We start from the raw sequence: 25,559 nt of genomic DNA on the forward strand, positions 1-25,559 counted from the left end.
GATTTTTGTATGAGATGCAAGTAAAATTTTAATTATGCCCTGAAGGACCTAACTTGTCTCACGTATGGGGACTTTGTTTTGAAGGAAAAATATGTTCAGTCTTTTTCTAGCTGTTAAAACTTTATAATTAATATGCAGTGTTTGATTCTTCCTCTGTAGGCCTTCACAGAGAGGACACAGTTCCTACAAGGCTTGGGGAGAGCACTGACCTGGGTACAGCAACAGGAGAGGAAGGCTTTGATAGATGACCACATAGCACTTCTCCCAGAGGACCTGGTCAAACAGGTCACTGCATGTCGGTGCGTCCAGAGCGGTTTACGAGCTTACCAGAGGGAGCTGGCATCTCTCTGGGTACAAGGGCGAGAGCTGGAGAGAGACGCCACCGATAAAGAAAGAAAAGAAACCCTGGCAAGACTTGATGAACTACAGTCGGTCTTTGAAACGGCCCTCGAGAGGACCACCCAACGTCTCACGGACCTAGAAAAAGCCTTAACCTCTCGGAAGTACTTTCAGGTTGACCTGGACAAGACTTGCCACTGGTTGAGACAAGCAGATGCCATCACCTTCCCGGAAATCAATCTAAGCAACATTGATGAAAACTCAGAATTACAAACGCAACTGTCGAACTTTCAAAATGTCCTAGAACAAGCTTCAGAATATGAGAACCTCCTTCTTATCGTCCAAAGAATAGGCCAGGAGATCCTTCGTACTCTAAATGAGATTGACCATTGCTACCTAGACGAGAGGCTCAATGCCCTGCCTCAGCAGTACAACGCCATCCTAGCTCTGGCCAAAGAGAAAAAAGACAGAGTCCAACAAATAGTCCTGGAGAGAAAAGAGTTCAGCACTTTCTTTGATATCACTCGTAATGCACTGGAGGAGCTACAGGAGCAGTTTGACAATCTGGAGAATCAGACTATCAGTGTTGGAGAGGAGGAGGTTGTTCGCCTAATCAATGAATACAGGAATATTAATGAGAGTTTATTCCACATTAGTCCCGCTGTGAGAGAACTTCACGGGAAAAATGAGGGGTTCCTGTGCAGAGGTCAGCATTACAGAGCTGAAGAGACGCAGCAGCTGATCAGTCTCCACGACACACTGAAGACGAGGAATGATCAGAAAGTTAAACACTTAGAGAAATGCTTAAGAGTTCGAGTAGAACACAACAGAGTATTTACCGATACGGACTCAGAGTTAAAGTCTGTTAAAGAGAAACTGGTCAGACTGAAGTCAGACAAAGACGTAGGTGCCATAGATAAAATCACAAGTCTTTATTCGCTGCTAGAAGGACTGGACGGTGTGATCTTTCAGACTGAAGAATGTAACCATCAAACTGAAGGCCTTGGACTGACGTTTGAACCCACTGCCTTTCAAGAAGCGACATCGCAGCGTGAATCACTGCGGTCGTTACGGACTGAGGTGAAATGTTTTGTCTGTGAAAGTGAAACCAAAGTCACGAAAAAGGACGATTTCACAAGAGAGACTGAGAAAACGCTGCAGTGGCTGAAGACTATCAAGGACAAATTGGAGGAGCCGTTGACCTTGTCGGAGGTCAAAGTTGAGAGGGTACACGAGGAAGTGCGCACACTGAAAATCATAGAGGAGGAAGTGGGAAGTAGATTGAGGATGACGGATGCCTTGGGGAGCAGAGAAAAGCAGAGGTATTGTCGTAGAAAAGAAACAGTGCCAGCCCACGTGGAAAAGAAACTGCAGGAGGTGGCAAAGCTGGGAGCTGGAGTTCAGGAAGGCGTTAGAAAGAAACAGGTTGGTGTGCATGTTGTTCAGAAATAACAAACATGGGGACATTTTCTATCCTTTTATTTTTCTTATCATAGAAATCACAAACTCTCAACTTATCAGGAATCTCATTTATCATTCATAAATATTGATTTCCATTTCCTTATTGCCCACACTATTAATATTATTAGGCCTGGGGTAAGTGAACTGAATAAGTTATAATCAATTTATAACTGTTGTGGGGATTTAATGTGTTTAAATACCAAATTCTATCTAATCAATGATGTCGACCAGTAAGTTAAAGTTATAATGACATAACAGAGCCTTTTCTAACCTCATTTTATTCAGAGAACTCTGACCTTTGACATTTTGAGAGGAAGCTGTATTAAAAACTTGAATTCCAAAATGACATTTGCAACATATTTGACATATTACTGCAGTTGAAACTAAAATTGAAGTAAAGCTCTGGAGTGGGAACTTGTTACACATCCGCAGACATAGATTTATTCTGCTGACGGGACCGTGGTTGTTGCAATGATTTAAGACTGCATTTTACTGCTCCCTCTGGGTAAACAAACTCTTGAAGAAAGTTGCAAAAACTGAAGTTAATCAAAGCACCTTCTGCTATTCTAGCTGGCTGCGGATGAAGCTGTTTCCCTGGTCCAGAGGCACCACTTATCTCTGCAGACCATGCAGAAATGGCTGGACTCTGCTGCAGCTTTGCCCCTGAGGGCCAGTTCAGGGCTGGAGCTGGAGAACCAGACAGATTGCATGCGGGACCTGGAAGAGATCTCAGCCGAGGAAAAGAGTTTCACCGTCGCTTTAGAGGAGCTGAGGACTCTGGATCCTCTGCTGGCGGATTTTACGGAACCAGGAGTGCGGAGTGGAGAAAAAGTTGAGAAGATGCAGCTGAAAAACACAGAAGTCAAACATCAACTGGATGCTTATAGAGAAGTGTTGCAGAGGTGTGTGTTAATGTGTTCATATGTCTACTATCATTCATTCCTGTACAGTATGTGGAGCCAAATAATGAATGTGTACATGTGAAGTTAATCTACATTTAGATTTATTCAACATTTCTTCTTTCTACTCATATTCTATGTACTATATTTTTATGTAATTTGTCGGAGTTGTGGTTTGTAATCTGTATAACTTTCTCAGGTGTGCCGTTCTATGGAGCTCCTTCCAACGTGAGCGGGAGCCGCTGGTCGCACAGATGAACGCCGCAGAGAGCAAGATGGCCTTGTTCACCACAGCTAAAGCCACCGGCATCCAGCAGGCGGAGGACAAGTGTCAGAGATACAAGGTGGGTCGCTGAAAACTCAGAAAGCAGAAACACTGTAGTAAAGAGCTTTTACATATTCACAGCAACAGTCTGACTTGAATGTGCCGTGTCCCTCGTGGCTGCGATTTTAAATTCCAGCATTAATTCTTGTCATGGCAGCAGATGCACATTAATATTTCATCAGTTGAGTGTTTATGCATTATTCCTTGTTTTATTGCTTGTATCTGTAAAGTTGAAAGCTTAGCGGAGAGTGATGGTTTCCCATGTTATAAATCCTTAATGGAAGTGTGTTTACGAAAATAACTCATCACATGTGTCTTGTGTCGTCACCTTTGGACTGTAGTCTCTGGTGGATCACATCGACTTGCTGGAGGTGCCGCTAAGTGCTTTGAAGGAGAATGCCACAGAGCTAGAGACGATTGTTTCCGAGTCCGGCAAAAGTGTCACCAGCCACTCGGTGTCGTCGCTATGGCAACGGTGGAGCAGGCTACGCAGTGTGGCCCGGGCCCAGGAGAGGGCGCTGGAGGATACCGCCAGGGAGTGGAGGAACTTCACAGAGAAGGTGAGAGAGGAAAACCGTTGATGTGTTTGTGATGTTGTACATGGTTACTGGTCAGTGTGTGTGTGTGTGTGTGTGTGTGTGTGTGTGTGTGTGTGTGTGTGTGTGTGTGTGTGTGTGTGGGTCAATACAATTATGCATAGTTAACTTTATATGTGTGGTTAAAGTGCTTCAGTTCATATATAGTTCATGTATTGCATAAAACTACAGCTGGAGCATGTCCAGTGTCACGCCACAAAACAGCCAGCATTCACCTGTATTCTATAGCCAATAAACGCACACATGTACCAAAGTGTTCCTCTGCAGATTTAGGTCAAACAGCTGAATACCAGTTGGTTGTGCTGTGATGTAACTCCAGGCTTCAGGCCCGTTAGTCTCTCCTGCCAAAGCACTGTGTCATACCAAGTGTTTTACCGCCTTTCGACCTATTTTGAGCCTGAATGCCGTCAGTTCCGAAGAGTTCTCCCTAAGCGCTGCTCCTAGAAAGGAAATGAGGTCAAACTGTGTAAGGAATGGTCACTTCCTCATATGTGGCACATCTCTGTTGTCCACTGGTTTTCTATGGTGCCTTTGTTCAGCTGGATGTGACGTCTTCCTCTACATTTGAGTCTCTGTACTCTTCTGTCTGTGTCTCTCGTGTGTAATGCAGGGAGGGCTTTGTCAGATATTAGTGAAAAGTATTGTGAGATCTTTAGATTTATGTTTCCCTGCCTCCATTGTTAGAACCACTGATTTGTGTGTCCCCCATCAAGCTTATAAGTGACCATTCTTCTCCACAGAAACAAAGTCTCTGTAAGCACAACAAGGCAGATCTCTGGGATAGATCACTGTCAGTAGCATGATGATATTCAAATGTCGTCTCTCAGTCAAATGAACAAGCTGAGGAGTTAATTTGCAAACAAACAAAAGATATGTTCACACTGTATTTTATCTAATCTTGAGCTCTAATTTATGTGTTAAATGCATTTTTTTTCCTCACAACACATTTGCAAAGCTGATATCATCCATGTTTACCTGATTGCAGTGTTCTTCTCTGCATTTATGGGTCAAGTGAAGCAATGTGATAATGGATGGAGGAATTTGTATGCTGTGGAGCACATACACATGCACTCTACACACCTACAAAATAGGGACCCACTCATATAAAAAACAATTTATTTTAAAGGCCACTGGAGTAATTCCCTGTTTTCTCCTGGATAATCAGTTAAATATCAACCATAAATCTGTGCATCAACCGAATCCCTGTACGTTCACTTCTCCGGCTCCACAGATGGAGAAGGTGCGCTCTGTGTCCAATGACCTCCACACGCGTGTCCCAGACATCACGGTGGAGAAGGCTTCCACCAGGACGGCGCTCCAGAGCCTCCTGGAGTACCATGACTCCTTCAGCCAGGAGGTGGAGAGAGAGCAGTCCATCCTGGCCCTGCTTGGGCAACACACCCGCAGCCTCAGAGGAAAGGAGGAGGAGGAGGAGGAGAAGCAGGAGGTGGAGAAAAAGACAGAGAACGGACAGGAGGAGACGCCGTGCCTACAAGAGATCAGAAGTATGCAGGGGCAGTATGACAGGTGAGTGACCGAGCGCTGCTCCTAATCACTGAAAAAAAGATTTACCTCATGACTTAAGGTGAACTGAAATTGTGTATTGTATATTGATGGCTTTTAAAGGGACAACTGTGTCTCCTGGTCCTCGGCCATGGGCCATCAAATCTGTATTTGTATATAATAATACATTTCATTGTGAGTGCAGGAGAGTCCATTTTCTTTTACTTTTATTTTTGTGCAAGTTAATTGACATGCTCCCAGCTTAGATTGAAACATTCCTATCTAATTCTCTTCCGCTGTGTCCTGTCTAGTCTTATGCTGCGGGTGAGGACGAGCAGAGCTCAGGTGCAGCAGGAGCTGAGGGAAAGAGAGGATGTTGAGAAGGAGCTGGGTTTGGTCAAAGGATGGATCCAAGACACTCGTGGCTTACTGCTGAGTCCGACTGCAGATCTGGATTCACTGCTCCAAGAGCTAGAGGTATGGGCCACTACATTAACACACATGTTGTTACCATATCATGTCATAGAAAAGACTGTGATTGGCATTAAATCATCCGCTGCTGTCTGTGTTACAGACTGCACATGGTGAGGTCATCAGCAGGCGTCAGAGTGTGGAGCGCATGACTGAGCTGCAGCAGTCCAAGTACCAGGACCTCCAGGCTGGTCTGCCCTCTGAGCTCAGCATGCAGCTGGCCGAGGTGGCTCTGGCTCTGGGCTCCGCTGAAGACCAGGTGACTCTGCGTGAATGCCCAGACATTGACTGTACATTTGTATTACTGCGTTAAGGGCTTTATTTCATGTATCTCTATTTTTTGTAAATACAAAATGAAGCCGTAGCAACAGTCTAGTTTTGCTGCTATTTAAATGTGCTCCAGTGCACCAGTGTAAAGCTGACACTCTTGTATGTGGCTTATGTTAGACAGTAAACTGAATGATGTGTATCTCCACCACATCCTTTAGGTCCAAGCACGGGAGAGGGAGGTGCAGCAGACCAGAGACGTGAAAGAGGACTTCAGCTCCCGACTCCAGGACATCGAAGCGAAGCTGAAGACCATCGCTCGGAAACTGGAAGACAAGAGTGCCGACCTGGAGGAGGCCAAAGAAGAGACCAAAGTAATCAACAAGACAGACTGACTAATTAACAAGCAATTAACCCCTGTGCAATTGACTATTCCTTTTGCAGATGTTGAGGTTAATGAGTGTGTTGGAGCTGGAAAGGCATGAACTAAATTCTGCCATCAACAGTGACCCACTTTTGAGGGGAAGGATTCCAAATGGGAGTCTGAGCCCCTTCCCTCTTGTATCCCCCTCACAACTTGTTTCCCTTTTCTCCCCCCCTCTGTCCATCTGTACAAAGCTTAGTGGCACAAAATGTAGTTGAAGGAATAATTTGTCATTTTCTTGGGTAGTATTCTGGCCACCAGCACCTCATTCATTAATCACTTATTTTCTATAAAATCACAACTTGTCGCTTGTACACTTTGGTTTTTGTACAGATTACAGTTTTAGGGAACTTAAAGAGGTGCTGGTTGGCAGACTAGTTTATCAATTTTTATTTTGCCTGTCATTTAAACCCCCATTTTTCATTATTCCTTTTCCACCTCACCTCTTACTCTCCTCTTGTCTCCTCTCCAGGCTCTTTGTGAAGACTGTGAGTCCTGCTCTCGCTCTCTGGCGGAGCTGGGAGTAGCGGTGCAGGAGTTTGGGGAGCAGAACCCTCTGCTGTGTAAGCAGCTCGGCGATGCTGTGGCCAAACTGACAGAGGTGCAGCGGCACACCACACAGCAGGTCCAGGACAGAGCCAACAGACTGAAGAAGGTGAGAGATAGAAAAACGTTCCTGCTATTTCTTGTATATAATCATTATAATTATCAGTATTTTGTGGCCAGTGATTCTGAGACTTTAGAGTTTTTCACTCATTTGCCTTATGCTTTAATTCTTTTGTCTCTTACATGTGAGCAGGCAGAGAGACAGGTGGATGAATATCAGGGAATGAAGGCGTTCATTTTGGGCTGGACAGAAAAAGCAGAAGTTCTGGTCACTGGTAACATCATCTGGAGCTCAGCTTCACAGCTGCAGGAGCAGATTCGAGCACATCAGGTGAGACTTAATGAGTCACACAGCAGGGAGGTTAAAGTCATAAAGCTGCAAAAATAGAATCCCAAAAATGTTTATATTTATTTCACAATAATAAAATCTTCTGTTTTTTACATCAACCAATTAAATTTGATGATACCACACAAATTTACAGCTAATTAGACCCACAGTCTGATTTCCAGTGAAATGTCATGTCCTGTTCACTATGTTGCCTTCACACAATTAGTATAATTGCTCTGTTAAAAAAAAAAAATAGGCCTCCTCTCTCTGACTTGTAATCTCATGTTCCCATGGTGACAGGCGCTGCTGCGGGAGTGTCGGGGTCTCCATGGGGACTTGGAGGCCATGGGGGAAAGGGAGGGGCATCTGGGGGAGGTGCTGCAGACGGAGGGGTGGAGCCTGCAGGTGAACCACCTCAGCAGACGCACGGAGGAGCTGCAGCAAACGGCCAAGACTCGTCTGCAGAGTTTGCAGGACGCAGCGAAGGTAAACGACATTCACTCACAGGAAACATAACATCGATAACACAATTCACCTCTAAATTATTTCAGGTTGCTCTGATCAAATTGATTTCATTCATTAGAAATATCAAGAGCCACAGCTAATTTTATTTCATAAATCCTGACGTATTGCTTGGTACTCGGGAGTGAGTCAGATACACCAGAGCCACGGTCCAATAGTGCCCCCCTATGGCACTGATGAATCAACGCACAATCATAATGAAATGAACTGCTTCAGTTAGTGGCAGTAATCTATTACTCTCGTCTGATTGCTCTGCTGCTGATACACAGATGGTCGTCTGCTGCTGACCAGTGCCTGATGTTGGAAATCTGTTTACAATTCCTCCTGTGGGTTTAGATTGCAGATTTGTTTCCCTTGGTTTCGATTGCAGACAAAGCACAAATCTCAGTGACGGTGACTGTTAATGTAATTTTCCTACCACATGAAATACATCAAAGTCAATAAAAACTTGCAGCAGAAGAGCTTTGTTTCAAAAACTAAATCGCTTTTTACTCAAGTGAATGGAAAACATACTTTTGCAGACTAATGGGATTTTCTGGAAGCAAGTCTATATTCGCGATAACAGTTTTTATTTATTTATATTTTGACGATAGATTCACTATAAGCTGCTCCTACTCCTGCGTATTCTCTCCTCTAATTTATTTCATCTGTCTGTGTCTTTTTTCAGGACATGTTGCGTCTGGAGGCAGAAGTCAAGAACCTCCACTCAGCTGTGGACCAGATCCAGGTCACGCTCGCTTCCCCTGACCTCAACAGACTCAGCCTCAGGGAGCAGCTCACACAGAGACAGGTACACACGTTTATTGAAATTTATTGGAATCCATGTGTCACATTTTTTCATAGAAGTCACGTATTAGAGCTTCATACACAGAGAGCACACACACACACACAGAGCATGCCTGCAATTGCAATAGGTTTCTGAAAGCAGTGTAGCTTTAATCACACACTCATTAATTCCTCCTCACTCTCTAACGCCCCCTGTCGTTCCCTCTCAAGCGTCTGTTGGTGGAAATGGAGGGCTTCAAGCAGCAGGTGGCGGCAGTGCACCGGTGTCAGAGCGCCCTCCGGCTACCAGAGGAGGTAGTGGCCAGTCTGCCGACCTGCCGCACAGCTCAGGCTCTGCAGCAAGAGGCCAGCCAACTGCAGCACACCACCATCCAGCAGTGCAACATCCTGCAGGTAGAGGGCGACCCTCACATTACAAGTGCTGCTGATTATACTAAACCTGAAGTTAACTTAAATAACAGAGCTGAGAATCCTGTTAAAGCATCACATCACCAATAAGTGTTAAGAGTTAGTTAATAAGGTTTTGTGTCATATTATTTGAATCTGTCTTCATCTCCAGGATACTTCCTTTTCCGTCAAGTTACATCCTGTAAACCTAAAAATCCTCATTTGGAATAAGTAGACCGTTGCCACTCAGCATCTGAGCTGCACAGAATATTGTTTGTTGACCTTCTGTTGCCACTTGCTCTGATGCAGTGTCCCAACAGACGTCCTCAGGAATGTCGGTGTTTTTCCTTTAGCCCCCATCAGACCGGTGTTATCCTCAAATCCTTTGGATCTGGGCTGATTTTGTTTTTAAGCTCATTGTGGTGAAGATTAGCCGTCAGAAGAAACAAATGTCTGACCTCCAGACACGAACTGGAGGACAGACAGTTAAAGCATCTTAGGATTTTGGAATGAGAATGAATCTGTGGTCTTGCTCAGACTCAATTTGGGATAGACAGCTCTTATGTACATTCATGAATCATTCATTCACATCGAGTGTTGCTGTGGAGAATGTACCATACATAAACTGCAGCAGTCTATAATGAATTCACTTGGTGACAGATACTGTGCACGCAGAAACTGTTATTTCTAACCCAGGATCAATAATATAAATCACATTTTAAGATGATTTTTACAAAAGCTGCAGCTTCACTCTTACCTTGTTGTGTTTCCTCTTCGCCAGGAGGCTGTGGTGCAGTATGAGCAGTATGAACAGGAAGTGAAGAACCTCCAGAGATTGATAGAAGAAGCCCATCGCATCATTCAGGACCGGCCCGTCTCCACCAATAACATACAGGAACTTCAGGCTCAGATACACCACCATGAGGTGAGAGGACACACACTCTATCTCTGCTATTCATTCTAATATATTTTATATGAGTCCAAAAAACTGTAATATAGTTCTTCCCTCAAGGGATGGCGTCAGGCCTCTGTACAGGCTTGTCTTATTCTTCAAGACCAATCTTGAAATCTCTAAAATGTAGTTTTGCCAATATCAAACTTAAGGATTTATAGGGGTTTATTTGCTGAACTCGTATTTATTCATAGAAGTAAAGTAAAAAGTTTCATAGAATAAAGACCCTGACATAAATAAAGACCGTTTTTCTTTTAGAGCTCCTTCAATAATCTAATTTCTCTTTGCTTTAAAGTTCACTCTGTAGTGAAGAAGTGGCAGCAGGAAATATACTGTACATCTCAGAGTTGTTGTGGGCTTCCCTGATGACTGAATCTGACTGAGCTAGTAGTAAATGAAGAGCAGTAGAGGCATCAATTCATCCGTTCAGTTATTGCTCAATTTCAAAATGATAACTATGGGCAATAAAATAATCATTATTTATAACTACAGGAAATCCCACAGTAAACACATCACGTTTAACCCCTTATCAAACCTATTCTGCCGTACAGCAGTTCAGGGAGAACGTTGTGTTGTGACTGAAAAAGCCCAACACTCGCACACGCATTCCTCATTTATCTGAGGGTGTATGTAAATAATATCTGCGTACATTCCTGCTTGATGCAGTGCCGATGATTGCAGCGTTTTCCACCTGCATCTGTGCTTCCTGTTGCCGTTTTGCATTTGCTGAGTAAGCGCGTTCCATCTCCCGTGAGGAGAGAGAGATTTAGAACTTGGAGGGGAAGAGGCAAAGACCTGAAACACAAAGACCAATCAAGTCTCCCCACAGGCAACACATCTCTCATGACAGTTAAACATGTCCTGCACGGTTCTGGCAGATTTGATCCACCCCCTCTACTTATACAGGAAGCACATGACATTTTCTTGTCAGTGCAATCCCCTCCGTCACGGCTGTGTTTATGTCTGAGTTTGATCTCTAAGCTGAGCAACTCCACTGGTCCAGTTTGTCACGTGACCTGCTTATCAGTGCATTGACCATCTGCGGTACAGAGGGAGCAGGAGGAGGAGGAGGAGGAGGAGGAGGAGAGGAGGAGCTGGACCCCGGCCTGCCGGCTCATACCATAGCTGTAATTTGACACCATCTCTGTCATTCTTCCCCCATACACACTCCCTCTCTCCTCGCAGCTCTCTTTTGTTGAGAGGAGTGAGGATTGGTGGAGGAGGGAAGCGGCAGGCGGAGGAAGGGGGTTGCAGTGAGATCACTTCCTGTTATTTTCCTCCCCGGCTGTGTATGTGTACGAGAGGGAGTGTTTGAGGGATTTTGAACTATTTCTGCAAGGGTCTCTCTCTCTCTCACTCTCTCAACCCAACATCCTGTCTGCTGGCTTCACCGCTGATCTGAGTCACCCGCCTCTGTGCTGCTCTGATTGGCCCACAGATACAGAAAAGAGAGAGAGAGAGAGTCAGAGAAAGGGAGAGAGTGAGGCTGTGCTATTCTCTTTCTGCACTTACACACTGTGAGGCCAAAAGCGAGAGACCGGGGAGGGAAGAGAATGCGTCCGCTCCGCTCACTCCTCTCATACCGGCACAACAGTCAACGCTGAACCAGCCCAGCTGCCCTCCTTTTCTCCGGATCTTGTTCAGCCAGGAACTATTGATCTCCCATTGTGGACTGAGTCGCACTCTCCTGACCCTGGGGGGCGGTGGTGTTTTCTGTGCCCGGGGGGGATGTTTTGACAGGAGCTGGCCCAGAAGATCCGTGGCTACCAGGAGCAGATCGCCTCGCTCCACTCCAAGTGCAAGATGCTGACGGTGAAGGCCAAACACGCCACCATGCTGCTGACGGTCAACGAGGTGGACGGCCTGTCGGACGGCATGGATGAGCTGAGTGATGAGGAGCTGCCCAGCGCTGTGGCAACCGCCGCCGCCAACAAGCAGCTTCCTGCACACCCCTCTGTCGTCATGGTGAGCAGCAAAGCCTTTTTTTAGACACATGTTCAATCACACAGAGACACACAGCATAGTTGTGTGGCCCATAGTTGTATGTGTGTGTGTGTTTCTGTTTCTCAAAGTGGAACAAAAGAATCCCCATGGGTCATTTGGGGGTTTCTAAAGGGGGTAGAGTTCATTTCACAATAATGTAATTAGGTTAAAGTAAATTGCGGTTGTCTGAGGATGACAGTTATAATTACAGGTTCAACTCTGCTGCTATAAAGGTAAAATCGTTATCATTCAATTCCAAGTTAGCAATAATATAAAAAGTCTCTACTCAGGGGTTCATGATGGTAAATATTAAAGAAACCAAGGTTTGGATTAGTTTCTTCTCTCTATTATTATTCTGTTTCTCTCTCTCTCTGTCTTTCTACACCTTGTTTTTGTGCTGCACCGACACAACAAGCATTTTCCCATCTTCCCTTCCCCTCAAGTGTGATTTATTCTACTCTGGCCGTCTCCTCTTGTTTATCACTGCACTGAAACTGTGCTGCGTCACTTCGTTTAACTTCATCTTAGCCTGACTCTGTTAACCTGCAACTACACTGTGTCACCTTCAGCTCGATCATTCACCTTTTCTTTCAGTGACAAGTCACCTCACTGCCTGCACTTCCTCTGTCTCTTCTTTGTGTGGTTCAGATTTCGGTACCTTGCCTTAGTGCTGTCTGTGGTGTGTTCAGTCTCAGCAGGCCAGGAAACAGGATATTACTGCGGGTGTGTGTGTGTGTGTCTGTGTCTGTGTGTGTCTGTGTGTGTGTGTGTGTGTATGTGTGTGCGTGCGAGCAGAGCATATTAAGATTGTGTGTACGGCGTCTGCAGCTTGCTGGGACTGCTGACACTCCTCGTTTGTTATTGTTCGGCATAGTTACTGCAGTGACAGTCGACCGCAGTCTCTCAACTAATCTCGGCATGCCAAATCACTGAGTCTCCCACACATGTTTATTCCACGCGTGTCCCACACGTGTGTATGTGCGCTTTGTTGCGTTGCATTGCATCATAAAAGCCCGGGAAAAAAAAAGAACCTCCTCCAGATATATAACAAGGTCCCGAGTCAGCCGGCCAAGTTCTGCACTGACTGCCAGAACGCAGCCCAGTAAGGCTCGGCTCCCATTTCGGCTGCACCTCTCTGCTGAAGCATGCAGGCTCTCAGACAACTGGGCTACCTCTGTGACAGCTGCTGCCACTTCTGCTGCTGCTGCTGTATTCCCACCCTCGGATAGCTATGCCACGTATGAGTTATGCTTTCTGCAAGTGAGTGGTTCATTTAGACTTCTTCAGAGTGGTGTGAGCAATCACTGTGTGTGCACTTACTGTATGTGTGATTTTTCACTTCCTGGTAATGACCAGTCCTTTCCTCTGATGTGTCCTGTGAGAAAGTCCTCACGGCTCAATCATCGCCAGTGGAATCCAGTGTTTGTCCATTAGCACAGACCAATTTAATACTGTACTTTGACAGTGTGTGTGTGTGTGTGTGTGTGTGTGTGTGTGTGTGTGTGTGTGTGTGTGTGTGTGTGTGTGTGTGTGTGTGTGTGTGTGTGTGTGTGTGTGTGTGTGTGTGTGTGTGTGTGTGTGCTGAGGTTGCAGAGTTTTATCCCAACAGCAGTAATGTGATCTAATGGGTGTCCTCTTCCTGTTATTTGATTACTCACTGTCTTATTAATAAGCAGTGTGCTCACTGTAATCTGCCTAACCTGCACTCCCCCCCCCCCATTAATTTTTATGCTCTCTTCTTTTCTCGCTTCATATTCTCTCTCTCTCCCCTTTATCTGCCTCTTTTTTGTTCGCTGGCCCTCCTCCTTTACCTCCACCTGCTTCTTTGATGTGTGTGTTTGATGTGCGGCGCGAATGTGTGGTCAGATGACAGCCGGCCGCTGCCACACACTCCTCTCCCCCGTGACCGAGGAGTCAGGGGAGGAGGGAACCAACAGCGAGGTCTCCTCTCCCCCTGCCTGCCGCTCCCCCTCCCCAGGGGCTAACGCTGATGCTCCTCTTAACCAGGTACTGCAACCGCCACCCCTCTGAAGCACCTCCCGACCTGGTCACCTGCCCCACCTGCCCCACCTGCCCCACCGCCACAGTCCACTTTACATGTTACAAGAAAAAGTCAACGTGGAGCAATTTCGGTATTAGTGCAGTTTACATTCAAATTTAATTTCACGTTGCTGAAAGTTAAAGAAACAAGTGAGTCTCCACTTGTTGTCAGAGTTTTTAGTTTCTTTTAATAAATATAAGCATTTAAGACAGAATATAACTTGTAAAGATGGACATGCAAACTTGGCCACCCAATCACCATCCCACCACCTTCCCCTGATTTCCACCACCAAACCACGACCTCCCCATCATCGTCATCATCTTCATCATCACCACTATTGTCCCAACGGGTGTTTGAGTTGCTGTGCTGCCCCTGCTTCTCTCTTTCTTAGCTTTATGTTAGTAGATTTACGTTGCCGAAGATAATTTGCTGCACGTTTTGATGCTGAGATCAGAATGAGTGTGTCATTGTCTACACATAACTACGTTTAAATATAAAGTCGTTTTTTGTGTTACCTATTTCTTGATGCAGCAGTGAAACGGGACAACTTTATTGTGAACTTCTGTCATTGATGTGTCAGTGAGTTGATTTCTTGAAAGAAGAACCATCATAACCATTAGCTCAGTGCTGTGTGGCCCAATTACAAGAGATTGAAATTGAGTTTTTCTCAAATTCCTACATAAGGTTATATTTTAAAGTCAATAATGTACAATATTGTAATGTATGAACAGCAGATGTGGGCTTAACTACCTTCAAATGTTACATTCAATGTCATTGTGACAGTATGTTTGGGGACATACATTTCAGAACCACCCTCAATCAACATGACGCGTACAGTAAGGAGTGTGTACTGTACACACACCCAGTCGCACACTACTGAAACCCACACTGACTGTGTTGTTGTTTCACAGGGCCGAGGCACTTTAAGCCGAGCGCCCCTCCAGGAGCTGTATGACCCATCCATGGAGTCGAGCGCTGCTAACCTGGATGACCTGCAGAGATCCTGGGAAACACTCAAGAATGTGGTATGTGACTTCACCAGCTAATTCAAAGTCATTAAATCCAAACTTCCAGATATTCTTTCATTGCACCTTATACTGTAAATCTGTCTTTACAGCTTGTTGTCGATGTTTTGAATCTCACAAACACAAGTTTAGTTAGAAAAATTATTATATTTGTAGCAGGACGACACGAGTGCCAAACACAAGCAATTCTGGAACAGACCTTTATGCCAGCTCGTCCTCTCCGGCCACTGTCTCATTCCTGCCATCATTCTTGTCTTTCTGTGTGTCTCTCTTTCCCTCCTCCCTCTCCTGCCACAGATCAGCGAGAAGCAGAAGAGTCTGTACGAGGCTCTGGAGCGGCAGCAGCACTATCAGGAGTCCCTCCAGTCCATCTCCACGAAGATGGAGTCCATCGAGGGGGCGCTCAATGAGGGGCTGGAGCCCAGCAAGAGCCCCGAGAGCCAGATGGCTGCACACCAGGTGAGTGAAGGAGAAGACGCGAGGGTCTGGAGATACTGGGAAGTTAAACGAGTGTGGGTTAGAGTTAGAAAAGAGGAGAGGAGACGTCTCTTGGGAATAATACAAACGTGACTTAAACAGGCCTTCTTAGGGAGAACAGAGAATGATTGAGGGGTTTAATATTGCACCAGCCTGTGCAATGGTTTCACAGACTGCATGGCACTGTTCTCCGTTTCTATGCCAACGTCCCAGTGACGGTCAATACAGTTCCTTTTTTTTTATCACTGCTGTCCGGCAGTTGGGACAAACCCTCTATTGCTGCTCTCTCACCATCTTCCTCTCAGTCTTTTATCCTCCAACAATGTCCATCTCCCTCTCTTTTTCTTCATCCACCTCTCATGCTTTTCTGATCTCTGTGCGTCCCAGGCTCTGATGGATGAGATCTTGATGCTGCAGGACGAGATTGGAGAGTTACAGACGTGTTTCTCTGAGGAGCTGGCAGACAGCGACAGTGACGGGGAGCCTGGAGACCAACTGGCGCTCCAGTCTACTCTTACTGTCCTGGGGGAGAGGATGGCCACCATTCGAATGAAGGCTTCAGGAAAACGGCAGCTGCTGGACGTGAGTGCTAGTGCAGAACATCATTTTTTACCTTGTGCTTCTGTATACCCATGAACGCCGTTTTCAACGTTTCACATTGACCGCTGCAGGAGAGACTAAGCGAACAGCTAGAGGAGCAGCGACAGGAGCAGGCGCTGCAGCGTTACCACATCGAGGCCGAGGAGCTCGACCACTGGCTGCTCAGCACTCGTGCCACTCTCAGCTCTGCACTGCAGCTCCAAAACAAAGACTTGGACATGGAGGAGCAGCTCATCGACTGTCAGGTGAGGCTGACATTTTCTAGCATGCATTAAAGGCGTGAGTGACTGGTTGCCTGAAAACTGACATTGAGCTTGAGCGGTGGAAAACAATTTTGCCGGTAGAAAACGAGGAATACTTTCAGTAGGAAAGTCTGGAAGCTGTTGTTTTGCCAAGATGGAGATATCAAAGGCGAAAGTAACGTATCTGGCTGCTTCCCTGTTCCTGAAGTAGATCAATGGATCCTTGGATTTATTCCCTTGGTATTATATTAGTTAGTTTTATTTTTTTTACTGTTTTACTTTTGGTCAGTTCATCCTCGAAAAATAGAAGAAATTCAGACATTTCACTGAAGAGGAGCCCAACAAATAAATACCTTTTCTAGGATAACGACACTGGGATATATCAGGTTCTGACCCTGTGTCCCTCTGTGATGACCCTTCTCATTCTTCAACCACCTTTTGTGTCCCCCCCCCCACAGTAATAGAACATGTTCTGTGGCTCTGTCAAAGGAAATCAGTGTTTGTGGCAGGTGGGAAACAGTAAGCTGATTATAGCTTAATATGGCTCCTGTCAAGCTCAGACCTTAAGGTCCAGCCATTGTAGATAATCATCTTCAGGGTGTAAAAACTATCTGTGAGTGTAGAATATTACAATAAAGATCCTCTGGAAAGGGAACAATATGAGGTCAGAAACACATGGTGAGAGAAAGAGAAGAGAATGATGTGGACACAATTCAGTTTTTTGATAGAGGGTTAAAAAAAACAAAGAACAGTTTAACAAAGCTTTCTGTGGTAAGAAACTACTGAGACAACAGATTTTCTCCACCTTCCCACCACACGACACAGGGAAAACTCTGAATAGAGGGAAAAGAGATATATTGGTCTCTCTGCATTGTTGTGGAGAATTCTCCGCAGTGAACTGCCAAGGGCTCTTGTCGCCCCGTATGAATTAGGGGGATACAACCCTAATCCCCCTCTTTTCCACGTCCATACAATTCTGCCACTTGTCACACACAGTCCGGACGTCTCTCTCTCTTTTACTTTTCTTTCTCTTCTAAAGAAATGTAGGAGGAGAGTGAGGGAAGTCTGTGCAAAAGAAATAGAAAAGAGACAGGCTTGAAAAAGAGCATGAGAACGGAAGAAATACTGTTCAACCTCAGACGCAGCTCCGCTTTCTAGAGTGAACCAAATGATCAAATCAACAAAAGAAGTATCCGACAAAAACTGAATTGCTATCTGGCTCTAAACCACTGATATAAATTGTGTGTCTTTTACTCTCAGAGATGCAAAACACACATGATAGATCCTGATAAAATACTGACTCAGTGACCACAGCCTAATAATAGAGAAAGGACAACACAAAAAGTGCTGACTACCAATGTATTATTATTACTGTGTGATTTTAAAGCTATAGATCTCTGAAATATAACAAATTTATTATAATAATAATAATCATATAATTATTATTATTACCCAACCAGTTGTCAACTGTAACTGAAAGTGATTTGAAAAAAGTTTTCCTCTGATGTCGAATATACTGTTTCTGAGTTTGCCTCGTGCTCCTGCTTCTGCAGAACATGCTGTTTGAGATCGAGCAGAAGGTGTCGTACTTGTCGGAGCTGTCCGTGCACAGTGAGAGTTTGCTGATGGAGGGCCGGGGGGAGACCAAGGGGGAGGCGGAGCAGCTCACCTTCAAACTGCACTCCCTCAAAGACAGCCTAATGGAGCTGCAGCAGATGCTACAGGACAAACAGGTCGACATACAGGTGAGGGCGGAGGTCACTACGTGTGTTTCATTTCCTCCACCACCCTCTCTTGTTCTGTGCATTTTCCTTCCTCCCTGCCCCTGTGTCACTTCTGCTGTGCTGTACTGCATTGTGCTGCATTGGTTAAAGCATCAATGGTAGTATTGTGCAAACACTAAAGGCCACGGCATGCTTCTTCATAGAAGTCCACTGTTTTCCACCATGGAACAACAAGAGCCTGTGTGTCTCACAATGGGCCCTTAGACACCAGACAAAAGGCTGCCACCTCATCACATGCTCACACTAAATGCACTGCATCAGGTGTGTTTCTGATGACGCGGTAGTTTGACCTATTTGCTTTATGTCCCATTAAAGTAGATAACCTTAAAAAGAAAATCCAAGGCACAGGCTCTTTTACTAATAGATAGTGACATTCTTTTTTCACTAAATCACTTTACAATACAAAGAAACTACAGTAGTTCTATGAGCCAATTAAAAATGATGACAGTTATTTCAGGATGATAAATTTAATGTAATAATGTCATCTGATATTGTTGATGTCTCCACTGGACTTCAGTAAATGAAATGGACGTCACAAAGTAGATTTACCGAACTGCAGCTGCATTCCATTCCCTGATCTTCACAAACTTCATCAGCCCCGGTCTCAAAGAACAAAAACTCCTTCTGTCTGTCTCCTAGGGTTCATTGCAGGAGCAGGAGGACAGTGAGCCAGACTCATCTCTGTCCCAGAGTCCTAATGTCCAGGATTGGTTGTCTCAGGCCCGGTCAACGCGCACACAGCAACAACACGACAACCTGCTGCGGCAGAGAGTAAGAGGAAGCTCAAAATACTCTCCAGGATAATTAAATCAATTGTAAATAGTAAAATTTACATCTTTATAAATGATTCTAATGTAAATCCTGTATTTTTAGGAGCTACAGATTCAGGTCGCTGAACAGAGGCGGCTGCTTCAGTGTGTGGCAAGTGTTGGGGAAGAGTTACTCAACCAACAGACCACACCCAACGGGGACAGGTACTTTTTCCTCCTCTGTCGAATGTGCACACGTTACAATTAAAGCTGGATAATAATAATCTCCAGGGACCAGATGTTAGTCTGTTGTGACAAAACGCTCGTCTCCCTTCCACAGCGAGGTGTCCATCCCAGGGGGAATGTTGCTGGAGACCGAGATGTTGTCTCCTTTGGATCAGATGAGGCAGCGCTGGGAAAACCTGAATAAAGATCAGAGCACAAAGCTGCAGCTCTCTCTTAACACCCTGGAACAGGACCAACTCAGCCCGGTACAAGTCGATTTGTTCTTTTTGGTTTGTTTGTTTCAAAGTGTAATAAATGTTGTTTAATTTGACATTCGCAGTGACTCATCACCTGAGGCTGATATGCATTCTGTTGATACTCTGTCTTTCGCTCTTGTTATCTCGCACTATCACTCATATTTGTCCCTCGTATGTCGCTTTCGTGTGCAGGTCGTCCACCGGTCCCGTCTGTCCAGTCCCAGTATGGTCTTTAGAGGCGAGTCTGGCAGCCAGGACTGTCACTCTCCCAGAGCTTTGTTCGAGGCCTGCAGCCAGACTCTGGAAAGAATCGCCCAAGAGGTGACACATTCATTTTCTCTCTCTTTGTTTTCCTGGCAATTCTTTGTCTTCAGTCGCAGACGTCTTACTAAACATATACTATTTATTCCTCACAGGCTGTGGGTAGTGACAGTAAACTGGCAGTGTCTATTGGAGGGGTGACAGTCCAGCAGGATCTGTATGCTGCAGTTTCAGGAGCCTCCTTCTGGCTGGATGCTGCGGAGAATCAGCTGCTTTCTGGTCCTGTGCTGCTACTCGAGGACACAGAGACACAGCTCACTAGTCTAGAGGTGAGTGGAAACAAACACACTGATCAGCTTTATTTACTCTTTCAGAAATATAAATTATAAGACTTGTAAACTGACAACAGACAAAACAACTAAAAACATTATTGAACAGAACATACTCTCTGTGTTACTGACCTGAACTCTTCTGCTCAGGGTTTGAATAAACGGCTGAAGGAGATGACCAGGGAGGTGAACCAGTGCAGAGACCTGCTGGGCGGAGGAGCAGGCCGGCTGTGTGGAGTCGAAGAGCAGGCTCTGATGGAGGACACCCTGGAGGGTCTGCAGGAGAGGATGGGCCTGCTGGACTCCACCCTGGAGCAGCACTGCGACGCCATGAGAGACAGGCTGCAGGAACACTCATCCTTCCAGGTGTTAAAGCTAGACTGCTGCACCACATGAGTGATTTATATCAAGCTAGGGATGTGATGCATTTTTTTTTTCTGCCTGCATCTTAACATTGCTTTTGTTGTCTTTGCCAGAACGAACTGAGGATGCTGTTCACAGCTCTGGGTGAAAGTAAACACCAGCTGCTGCAAAAGATGGCGGGAAGTGTAGACAGACCTGCATCCAAACAGATCGAGGTATGACACGGACCAAAAGCAAATACGCAAATATTTAAAGTGTATTTAAAAAGCTTGACAGGACTTCAGAGAAGCGATTTTGACCGATTGTGCTGCTCCTTTGTAGGCGTTATCAGAAGTGGAGGACAGTCTGAGGGAGTTTGAGCAGAGAGTGAGTGAGCTGAAGACCAGAGCAGAAGGACTCCAATCTGAACAAACCTCTAATCAGGAACTACTCAAACTACAGGTAATATCAAGTTAATAATGGAGCTCAAACATTTTCCCTAAGGTCATACCATCCCAACGTTATTATACTCAGTGACTGACATGTTGCTGGTTTTGTGTAGGATGCATACGAGGAGCTGGTGCTGATGGTGGGCTCCAGACGTAGCAGCCTTAACCACGGCTTGTCCCTCAAGGCCCAGTACGAGGCTGCACTTCATGACCTCACTGACCTGGTGGACACCGCTCAGGACAAGATGGCGGCTGACCAGAAGATGACAGTGGCCTCCGTCATAGAGGTCCAGATGTTACTTGACAAACACAAAGTAAGGAGGGGGTTGAAATGGAGTGGCATGCATTTTAATTGCCAAACTGTAAGGTCGTTGATTCCTCTCCTCTTTAACTTTTTTGTCTTCGTCTGCCCCAGGAGTTCTTTCAGGGTCTGGAATGCCATATGATCCTCACCCAGACGTTTTACAGCAAAGTGTCCAGTCTGGTGGCACCGAGGGAGAGCCAGGCCCTGGAGGAGACCATGGCTTTAGCCCACAGTGTGCTCAAACAGGCCCACAGGAGGGGAGTGGAGCTGGAGGGCATATTGGAGGTGGGAATTACTGATTAAAATCCAATAGTAGAGTTGATATCACATATATAAGAAGAAAAAAAACGTTAAAAACCTGGTGGGAATATGATGTTGTAATTTCTCTCTCTCTCTCTCTCTGACAGTCATGGAGCAGGCTTGTTGAAGACTACCAGGCTCTGTGTAGACAGCTGGAGGCTGTGGAGTGTAGCATCCCCACCGTGGGTCTGGTAGAGGAGACAGAGGAGAGACTCACTGAAAGGATCAGTCTCTATCAGGTAAGACACTGACCACAGTCTCTTCAAGACGTCACCTGATTTCACCCTGAAAGCTGCAGTCAAGCATTCGTGTCCGAATATAGAATTTGTAATCGATCAACTTCATCTGTCTTTCCTTCTGTCCTCTAGCGTCTGAAGGCCAGCCTGACGGAGCATCAGCCCCAGCTCTACCAGGTTCTGGAGGAGGGCAAGAGGCTTCTGCTGTCTGTTGGCTGCTCAGACTTGGAGAACCAGCTCACACAACTCGGAGAACACTGGCTCTCCTCCACCACCAAGGTCAACAAGGAGCTGCACCGCCTCGACTCGACGCTCAAACACTGGAGCAGGTCACTAGCCTTCAGTTTGATTTGTCAGCGTGATACCTGGAGTCTGAATACTTCCGTGAGAACTAAATAAATATTATCTGGTGAATATTAATTTCAGGTACCAGAGTGAGTCGGCAGAGTTGAGCCACTGGTTGCAGTCGGCTCTGGACCGGCTCGAGTTCTGGACAACCCAGTCAGTGACAGTGCCTCAGGAGCTGGAGACTGTCAGAGACCACCTCTATGCCTTCCTGGTTAGTCTGGTTAATACATCACATCACAATATTCCGATCATTCTAATGAAGGTAAGGTTTAATTCCAACTTCTCTAAACCTCTGATAGGAGTTTTCCAAGGAGGTGGATGCCAAATCGTCTCTGCGTTCTTCTGTGCTAAGCACGGGCAACCAGCTTCTGCGATTGAAACGAGTAGATACCGCTGGTCTGAGGACGGCGCTGGGCCATATCGACACCCAATGGGCTGAGCTGCTGACTCATATTCCTGTTGTACAAGAGAAGCTACACCAGGTCTGTTGCATGGTTTCTCATCTGAGATTTTCATTTTTTATTTTGATTTATATAATAATATTCTTTTGGCTATTTGACGTCAGTTGAGGCGTGACATATGTGATGATGCTGTATTTTGGTTGTTTGCGCCCTCAGCTGCAGATGGAGAAGCTGGCATCTCGGCACGCCATCACAGAGCTGATGAGCTGGATCTCTCTCATGGAGAACATCATAGACGAAGACCAGGATAAGATCATGGGAGCGGTCGGCTCGGAGGTGGTCCAGAACTTCTTGCAGAAGTATAAGGTACAAAACCGACATGTTATATATCAAAAAGTGTATTAACAGACCTTCAGCTCTCTTTTCTCTTCCTCGTCACAGCTTCATGATGCCTCTGTTTGTATTTCGCAGGGTTTCAGCATTGATCTGACGTGTAAGCAGCTGACTGTAGACTTTGTAAACCAGTCTGTGCTGCAGATCAGCAGTCAGGACGTGGAGGGGAAGCGTAGTGACAAAACCGACTTTGCTGAGAATCTGGGAGCCATGAATAGAAGGTGGCAGATACTGCAGGGACTTATTGCTGAAAAGGTAATGATTCACTTACATAGCAATTAAGAATTAAATCTGAAATTTGACACTGTTTTCTGCACATATTCTTAGTTTACCCATAGTTAAATTGTTGTGAATTGTTTGTCTTTTAGATTCAGTTATTGGAAGGACTTTTGGGCGGTTGGTTAGAGCATGAAAACGGAGTCCAGGCTCTGAAAACCTGGCTCACACTCCAGGAGGAGAAACTAAAGAAGAGACACAGGATAGAGGATGTAGCATCGGTGCAGAATGCACTCAAAGACTGTCAGGAGTTGGAAGAATTGGTGAAGGAAAAAGAGAAGGATCTAGAGAAAGCAGAGGAACGAGGAAACGCTCTCATCCGGGATAAGAAAGGAGCAGCCTGTTCTGTTGTCAAGGAGACCCTCAAAGGACTGAACCAGTCCTGGGCTCATTTGGACCACATGGTGAGCTTCTTGGATCCCCAAGCCTTCTAGTTGTTGCCCAGATCTTTCTTTGCAATGTGCTTTAAGGCAATTAAACATCTCGTCTCCCCTCCTATCTAACAGATAAGTCAGATGAAGGTCAGCCTGCGGTCAGTGCTGGAGCAGTGGACGCTGTATCGGAGAGCCTCAGAGGAGATCATTGGTTACCTGATGGAGGGGATCTACTCGGTGTCCAGGCTGCGCCTCCTTAACGGGTCTCTAGAGGCAGTGCAGCAGCAGGTGGAGAGTTTGGAGGTGAGGAGGGCAGAAAATACATACAACATAACAAACACCTTAAAAAACATTTCAACAGTTTAATAGTGAATAAAGTCATCTTAAAGGTATTTCACGCAGTACTGTCGTTGTCTGTGCACAGCGAATTTAATGAATTTGAAATAATTTCAGTGGATGTCTGTATTTTAAAGAACCTGCAGGAGGAGATGGACAAGCAGGAGAGCAGTCTGAGGAAATTTGGCTCCGTGACACACCAGCTACTGACAGAGTGCCACCCGTCTGTGGCTGAAACACTCAACAGAGCCCTGCGCGACGTCAACATGAGGTATAGCGGTGACAAAAACACATCTCTGAGCGGCCTTCAATCAAACACCTGAGCTCCAAGTGTGCTGTAACTTCTTCCTTTGCCTCTTTTGCTGCAGGTGGAACCGCCTGTTAGAGCAGATCTCAGAGCAGCTGAGGAGCAGTAAGGCCTTGTTGGGCCTGTGGCAACGTTACAGGACATTGTACGGCCAATGTGTGGCAGCAGTTCAGAAACAGGAAGGGCATGCTGATCGCTTGCTGAAGAGTGCCACAGATAAGGAGATCTCAGAGGAGGAGAGCAGTGCCTGGATAAAGGACTGCGATGTGAGTAAAGATGATTTAATGTTCTGATGTTAGTTATTACCCCTCGATACTCAGGTTCAGTGGTAGTTCATTACCAAGTCCATATCTTTGTGGTTTAAAATACACATTTTTCCTAATACTGTAACAGAAATCTGAAAACCCTGCATCCCTGAGTCTCCTTTGTTTTCTAAGATCTAGTGAATGAGCTTGTGAACTGCTTGTCAGCTCACTATGAGGATCCACAAAGCCTCTGTCCCCTCTGCAGAATACCAAATTGCACCCTGTCCTTTTGTTTGCTTGAATGTAGTCACACAGCACAACCTAACAAAAGCCTTTTGAGAGTGAGGCTGCAACGGAAGAGACAGGCCCCTGATTTACACTACAGGGGTCCCCCCCGTCGTCATGCTGGGCTTGTAGGGCCATGCTGCGCCATGTCTAGAGACACACTCTCCTAATACTGTAATCAGACAGTCATTTTAACCCAGAATCACGAATGCAAACTGTCTCCGGACACTGAGTGGTTAAGAATTCAGCGTTCTTCTGGGCTGACCAGAACCCACAGAGCACACAACGCTGGTTTTACTAATCCTGAATGAATTTAGAGAAATGGAAATTCAGCAAAAGGGTTGAATCGTCCTCTTTGAGTTTGGAAAAAATGCACCATGTTTTGATAAATCGAACCTTTTCCAAACCCACTGGATTCACGGAAAGAAATGGAAAACATGACAGTTTCTCCTGAATCCAGACATTTCTTCTTACAAACATTCCTCCCGTGACTGTGTTCCTAACCTGCGTCTCTGTTGCAGGTTTGTCTTGGCGACCAGGCTTCGGTGCAGGCGTCGCTCCAGAAACTGCAGGCTTTAGGGGAACAGCTGAAGAGCCAAGTCGACGCCTCCTCCGCTGCAGCCCTCCAGTCAGACCACCTGTTACTCACACATCGTCTAGCAACGCTGGAGCACGCCCTTCACAGGCAGCAGGACGTACTGCAGGTAGGACAGTAGGGATGCGCAGGCAGAATTACAAACATGTTCTATCTCAAACACACAGTTTCTCATTTCAACATGCAACCCTGATACGAAGAAAGAGATACGATTGGTTCAGTGTTCTTTCTCTGACTTCATGTCTTTCTCTGTCTGACTGTTTCTAGTCCGGATCTCAGTCCTGTGACAGTTTCAGAGAGCAGTTGGAAACCCTGATGCAAAACAGTGAGGAGGCTGAGGCGGTGCTGAAGGAGTCGGACACGGTCGGCTCGCCGGATCTCAGTGTGGTCCAGTCACGTATGGAAAAACTGAAGGTACAAGAACGTGCAGTTGTCTTTTTCCTATTGTTGTTTTCTCTGTGTGTGTTTCACCAGAAAAGACATGTGGCATCTGCGTAATCTGCTCATACTATAGTTTGATTTTATTGTC

At 45.7% G+C, this 25,559-nt stretch overlaps 1 protein-coding gene across 6 annotated transcripts in view; it reads left to right on the forward strand.

The window, feature by feature from the left end:
- Positions 1 to 25,559, forward strand: part of syne1a (spectrin repeat containing, nuclear envelope 1a) — a 109,866-nt gene that overhangs the window by 64,531 nt on the left and 19,776 nt on the right. For 5 of the 6 annotated variants that reach the window (XM_034580192.1, XM_034580191.1, XM_034580186.1 and 2 more), the window contains 43 exons: positions 160 to 1,764; positions 2,371 to 2,702; positions 2,899 to 3,043; positions 3,366 to 3,584; positions 4,852 to 5,147; positions 5,435 to 5,600; positions 5,698 to 5,853; positions 6,083 to 6,235; positions 6,758 to 6,940; positions 7,085 to 7,222; positions 7,520 to 7,705; positions 8,409 to 8,531; positions 8,738 to 8,920; positions 9,696 to 9,839; positions 11,607 to 11,831; positions 13,716 to 13,856; positions 14,802 to 14,915; positions 15,213 to 15,374; positions 15,780 to 15,974; positions 16,064 to 16,237; positions 17,788 to 17,979; positions 18,658 to 18,789; positions 18,892 to 18,992; positions 19,108 to 19,258; positions 19,442 to 19,570; positions 19,666 to 19,839; positions 19,990 to 20,205; positions 20,316 to 20,417; positions 20,524 to 20,643; positions 20,744 to 20,944; positions 21,046 to 21,219; positions 21,342 to 21,473; positions 21,603 to 21,799; positions 21,897 to 22,029; positions 22,118 to 22,300; positions 22,436 to 22,585; positions 22,691 to 22,867; positions 22,981 to 23,292; positions 23,395 to 23,565; positions 23,736 to 23,869; positions 23,967 to 24,171; positions 24,957 to 25,139; positions 25,298 to 25,444. In XM_034580192.1, the coding sequence (XP_034436083.1) occupies positions 160 to 1,764; positions 2,371 to 2,702; positions 2,899 to 3,043; positions 3,366 to 3,584; positions 4,852 to 5,147; positions 5,435 to 5,600; positions 5,698 to 5,853; positions 6,083 to 6,235; positions 6,758 to 6,940; positions 7,085 to 7,222; positions 7,520 to 7,705; positions 8,409 to 8,531; positions 8,738 to 8,920; positions 9,696 to 9,839; positions 11,607 to 11,831; positions 13,716 to 13,856; positions 14,802 to 14,915; positions 15,213 to 15,374; positions 15,780 to 15,974; positions 16,064 to 16,237; positions 17,788 to 17,979; positions 18,658 to 18,789; positions 18,892 to 18,992; positions 19,108 to 19,258; positions 19,442 to 19,570; positions 19,666 to 19,839; positions 19,990 to 20,205; positions 20,316 to 20,417; positions 20,524 to 20,643; positions 20,744 to 20,944; positions 21,046 to 21,219; positions 21,342 to 21,473; positions 21,603 to 21,799; positions 21,897 to 22,029; positions 22,118 to 22,300; positions 22,436 to 22,585; positions 22,691 to 22,867; positions 22,981 to 23,292; positions 23,395 to 23,565; positions 23,736 to 23,869; positions 23,967 to 24,171; positions 24,957 to 25,139; positions 25,298 to 25,444 (8,856 nt within the window). The remainder of the gene's footprint in view (positions 1 to 159; positions 1,765 to 2,370; positions 2,703 to 2,898; positions 3,044 to 3,365; positions 3,585 to 4,851; positions 5,148 to 5,434; positions 5,601 to 5,697; positions 5,854 to 6,082; positions 6,236 to 6,757; positions 6,941 to 7,084; positions 7,223 to 7,519; positions 7,706 to 8,408; positions 8,532 to 8,737; positions 8,921 to 9,695; positions 9,840 to 11,606; positions 11,832 to 13,715; positions 13,857 to 14,801; positions 14,916 to 15,212; positions 15,375 to 15,779; positions 15,975 to 16,063; positions 16,238 to 17,787; positions 17,980 to 18,657; positions 18,790 to 18,891; positions 18,993 to 19,107; positions 19,259 to 19,441; positions 19,571 to 19,665; positions 19,840 to 19,989; positions 20,206 to 20,315; positions 20,418 to 20,523; positions 20,644 to 20,743; positions 20,945 to 21,045; positions 21,220 to 21,341; positions 21,474 to 21,602; positions 21,800 to 21,896; positions 22,030 to 22,117; positions 22,301 to 22,435; positions 22,586 to 22,690; positions 22,868 to 22,980; positions 23,293 to 23,394; positions 23,566 to 23,735; positions 23,870 to 23,966; positions 24,172 to 24,956; positions 25,140 to 25,297; positions 25,445 to 25,559) is intronic. The other variant, XM_034580190.1, reaches the window with a different exon arrangement.

This window comes from Hippoglossus hippoglossus, chromosome 24 (genome assembly GCF_009819705.1).
Source record: "Hippoglossus hippoglossus isolate fHipHip1 chromosome 24, fHipHip1.pri, whole genome shotgun sequence".
Taxonomy (NCBI): Eukaryota; Metazoa; Chordata; class Actinopteri; order Pleuronectiformes; family Pleuronectidae; genus Hippoglossus; species Hippoglossus hippoglossus.